This window comes from Poecilia reticulata, unplaced genomic scaffold, assembly GCF_000633615.1.
Source record: "Poecilia reticulata strain Guanapo unplaced genomic scaffold, Guppy_female_1.0+MT scaffold_159, whole genome shotgun sequence".
In the NCBI taxonomy this organism is placed as follows: domain Eukaryota; kingdom Metazoa; phylum Chordata; class Actinopteri; order Cyprinodontiformes; family Poeciliidae; genus Poecilia; species Poecilia reticulata.
This window is the reverse complement of record NW_007615017.1, coordinates 313,984-317,470: the sequence shown is the minus strand read 5'-3', so window position 1 is coordinate 317,470 and position 3,487 is coordinate 313,984. Positions and strand designations below refer to the sequence as shown.

The 3,487-nt window shown below is 50.3% G+C and overlaps 1 protein-coding gene across 1 annotated transcript in view; it reads right to left on the bottom strand.

Annotated features, from left to right (window-relative positions):
* Positions 1-3,324, bottom strand: part of dlc (deltaC) — a 231,068-nt gene extending 227,744 nt beyond the window's left edge. Inside the window, exons 1-4 of the mRNA XM_008401989.2 lie at positions 3,168-3,324; positions 2,834-3,076; positions 2,611-2,671; positions 2,028-2,285 (exon numbers count right to left, since the gene is read on the bottom strand). Of these exons, the coding sequence (XP_008400211.1) occupies positions 2,028-2,285; positions 2,611-2,671; positions 2,834-3,076; positions 3,168-3,212 (607 nt within the window). The 5' untranslated portion in view covers positions 3,213-3,324. The remainder of the gene's footprint in view (positions 1-2,027; positions 2,286-2,610; positions 2,672-2,833; positions 3,077-3,167) is intronic.
* Between the last annotated feature and the right edge of the window lie 163 nt (positions 3,325-3,487).

The following is a 3,487-nucleotide window of genomic DNA, read 5'->3' as shown; positions in this document are numbered from 1 at the left end:
CTCAAAGTAAAAACACGCGATGCTTAGCCTGGCGCGGTGCCTAGCAAAACATGGCGGCCCGCCAGGCTTATGATACACTGGGGGAAACCCGGTAGAAATTTAATGTGAAAGAAAAACAAAGTGGCATATAATTATGAAGTTCAAAGAAAATGAAACCTGATTCAACACAATGTTTACAAATAAACTGAAAAGTGCGGTGTGTAAATGTATTCAGCCCCCTTTTCTCTGAGTTCAACCAGTTGCCTTCAGAAGTTGCCTGATTCTTGCTAATGATTCACTGAGTCCAGCTGTGTGTAATTTAATCTAATCTAATCTGATCTAATCTGATCTAATCTGATCCCAGTGTTATTCCAGCTGCTGCTTGATGACCCAGAGGTTCAGAGATGATCTGGAGCAAACAGCATCATGGAGGAGCAGCAGAGCGCGCGGGGAGTTTACAGCAGGCTGAGGCTTTGAGCGTCTCACCATCCAATCAGAACCCAGAGTCTGGCCCAATGGAACCAAGACACGGCCTAGTCAAAGCCCAGCTGAACCTCCAGGCTGAACAAGGAGAGCTTTGATCAGAAATCAGCCAAGATGGAGACCAAGAGATCCACAGCAACTAGGGCAACTATCAGGCAACTCGTCCACAGGGCAACTATTGGTCATCACTGCACTGGTCTTTGTGGAGGAGCAGCAAGAAGAAAGGCATTGAAAAGGAAACCAGCAGAAGTCCCATAGGCAGTTAGCCGCTAGCTGTTAGCCGCTAGCAGTTAGCCGCTAGCAGTTAGCCGCTAGCTGTTAGCCGCTAGCAGTTAGCCGCTAGCAGTTAGCCGCTAGCTGTTAGCCGCTAGCAGTTAGCCGCTAGCTGTTAGCCGCTAGCTGTTAGTAGTTAGCCATGTTGGACACAGAAAATATGAGGAAGAACTAAACTTTGGTCATATCAGAACTAAACTGAACTTTTTGATCCAAATGCTGTGAGAATTATCACTGACATGACTGAACACACCATCACACTGGTGGTGGAAGCATCATGCTTCTCTTCTGCAGGGAAGACGGTCAGAGCTGATGTCAAGATGGATGGAGGCAAATAACAAGAAGATATTCTTCCCTCATTGCTCAAGTCTAAAGGCTGGAGCCCAGGGGGCGGAGCTTCAAATGACAGGGGGCGGAGCTAAACACCAGCTGAAACACCGAGGCCTGATCAGAGCTGCTGCTGACTGATAATCACCATATTTGATCCGTATCGATTATTTTGATCACATTCTAACTGGTTCAGTCGAGCTGCGCCGTTTTGGAGCCTAAACACAAAGCCAGGCTTCAGTGGGTTAAAACTAAACATGGTAGAATGGCCCAGTCAAAGTCCAGACCTAAACTCAATCTACAATGTTCCCAAACGCTAATCTGACTGAACTTCAGCTGTTTGGAGAAACTTTCAGTCACTAGAAGATCAAATCTGGAAAACGAATCAAATTGTAAAAACTTCCTGTTGGTTTGTCACCTTTGAACTCTAATTGAATATTTTCCTGATTCTATTGAGACAAAATATGGAAAAGCTCAGGGGTGTGAATACTTCTGCCAGCCTTGAATCATTTATCCCAGCTGAAGTGATTCTGAGAGTCAAAAATGGTAAAAATTTGTCCAACCGAACAGAAAAATGTTTTATTTTTAAACGTCAACAGCCATTTTGTTTCTGATGTTTATGATCAGATTTATTGCTGAGTCGGTAAAATTGCTGTATTTTGATTGGATGAATGTTGTGGTCCTCTCTCTGCTCCTCCACAAAGCAGCACGTTTCTGTTTTCACCGTCCGCGACGCACGCAGGACACGGCGCTGTTAAAGGGGCGGGTCGGGGGCCAGACGAGGCCGGTCAGGGGCCAGACAGGGGCCGACTGTTTAGCCCAAACCAAAAGGTTGACCTCAGAGCCAAACACACACACACACACACAGCAAACGACAGCATCTTTCACCAGAAGTGACTGTGGTTTGATGGCCTGTTGCCATGGTAACGGCTGAAGCTACAGACAGGAGTCGGAGCTGAACTCACGCTCGGTGCAGTAGTTGCCCTCCCAGCCCTCCAGGCAGCGGCGCTGGCCCTGGGCGTCGCAGCGGTAATGTCCGAAGTCGTCGGTGCGCGGCCGGCACAGGGTGGCGCAGTCGTCGCCGTGGTAGTTCTCCATGCACACCACCCGGTAGGAGAAGCTCAGCTCGCTCTGGTTGCCCTGGTGGAGCTGCTGCGACCACTCCTCCCCCACCGCCTGGCTGCCGAGGCGGGACGCCCGGCTCAGCAGCCGCGGCTGGTCGCCTGGGCAACAAGCAGACAGAAACGGTCACCTGGGGTCAGCAAAGGAAAGGTTTCCCAGCATCCTCTGCTGTATCTGCAGGCCAGATGTGAGTTTAACCAAAACTTACTAAACACTTTCAGAATCGATAAGATAAATCTACATGATTTATTTGATCATTTTATCTGAATCCCTAATGATTAGAACATTTATTTCTTTAAAAAATGATCAAAACCCAAATAAAAGTGTAGGAAGTGAAACGATGTGACGCCGATTGATGTAAACATGTTTTCTGTCGCCCCCTGGCGGTCAGGCCGCGGCGCTGCAGCCGCCGCAGCCTGTTGTTACCTGTGGACTTTACACCTGAGGAGTCTGCGGTCCAAACCTCCAGGATCAGCGAGAAGGAGCCCTGCGGCGGAACAATCATCAATAATCAATAGTCCGTCAGGGACGTGCTGACGTCACACGGCTCGTTTTCACAGTTTTCTAGAAACATTTTCAAATCATTTCTATTCTCCTTTCAGACAGAACCGTTCACCTAATCGGAACCGGTCCGGTTCCGGTCACTCACCGGCCACTTGAAGGAGACGTTCACCTTCATGGGCGCGCTCCCGGAGATGGAACCGGGGTCCGCGGGGAGCGCGGCGCTGCTCGCGTTCCCGTACGTGCACGGCGGCTCCGGGCTGATGACGCTCTGCGAATGTTTGAGGCACATGCGGAAAAAGATGCGGCAGTCCCGGTTCTGGTCGCAGATGCTGCGGGAGCTGCTGAAGGTCTGGACCTTCAGCTCGAACACGGCCTTGGTGGACAGAACCTGGAGGGGGCCGTGAGGGAAACTTCAGTTTCTGCGCGTAAAGGCGCGGGACTCCCGGTCCGGCCCGTCGGAACCTGTCGGAACCACTCACCGTCTGCGCCGGCACCGCCAGCAGGAGCAGGAACAACCGCAACATGTTGGAGCGCCGCCGGCCCGATGCTCGCTGATCTGCGCCAAAAATAAAACAAATATTCTGCGGAGGAGCAAAACCCGAACCGCAGCGAGAAGAAGAAGAAGAAGAAGAAGAAGAAGAAGAAGGAAAAGCAGAAAAAGAACCAGAAGAAGAAGAAGAAGAAGAAGAAGAAGAAGCGGTTTTCAGGTCTGATCTACTTTCTGCGCTGAAAAGAAACTGAAGTGCGGCTGTTTGAACTCTGGACTGCGGCAGCTGCGCTCAGAACTCCGCTTTATAAG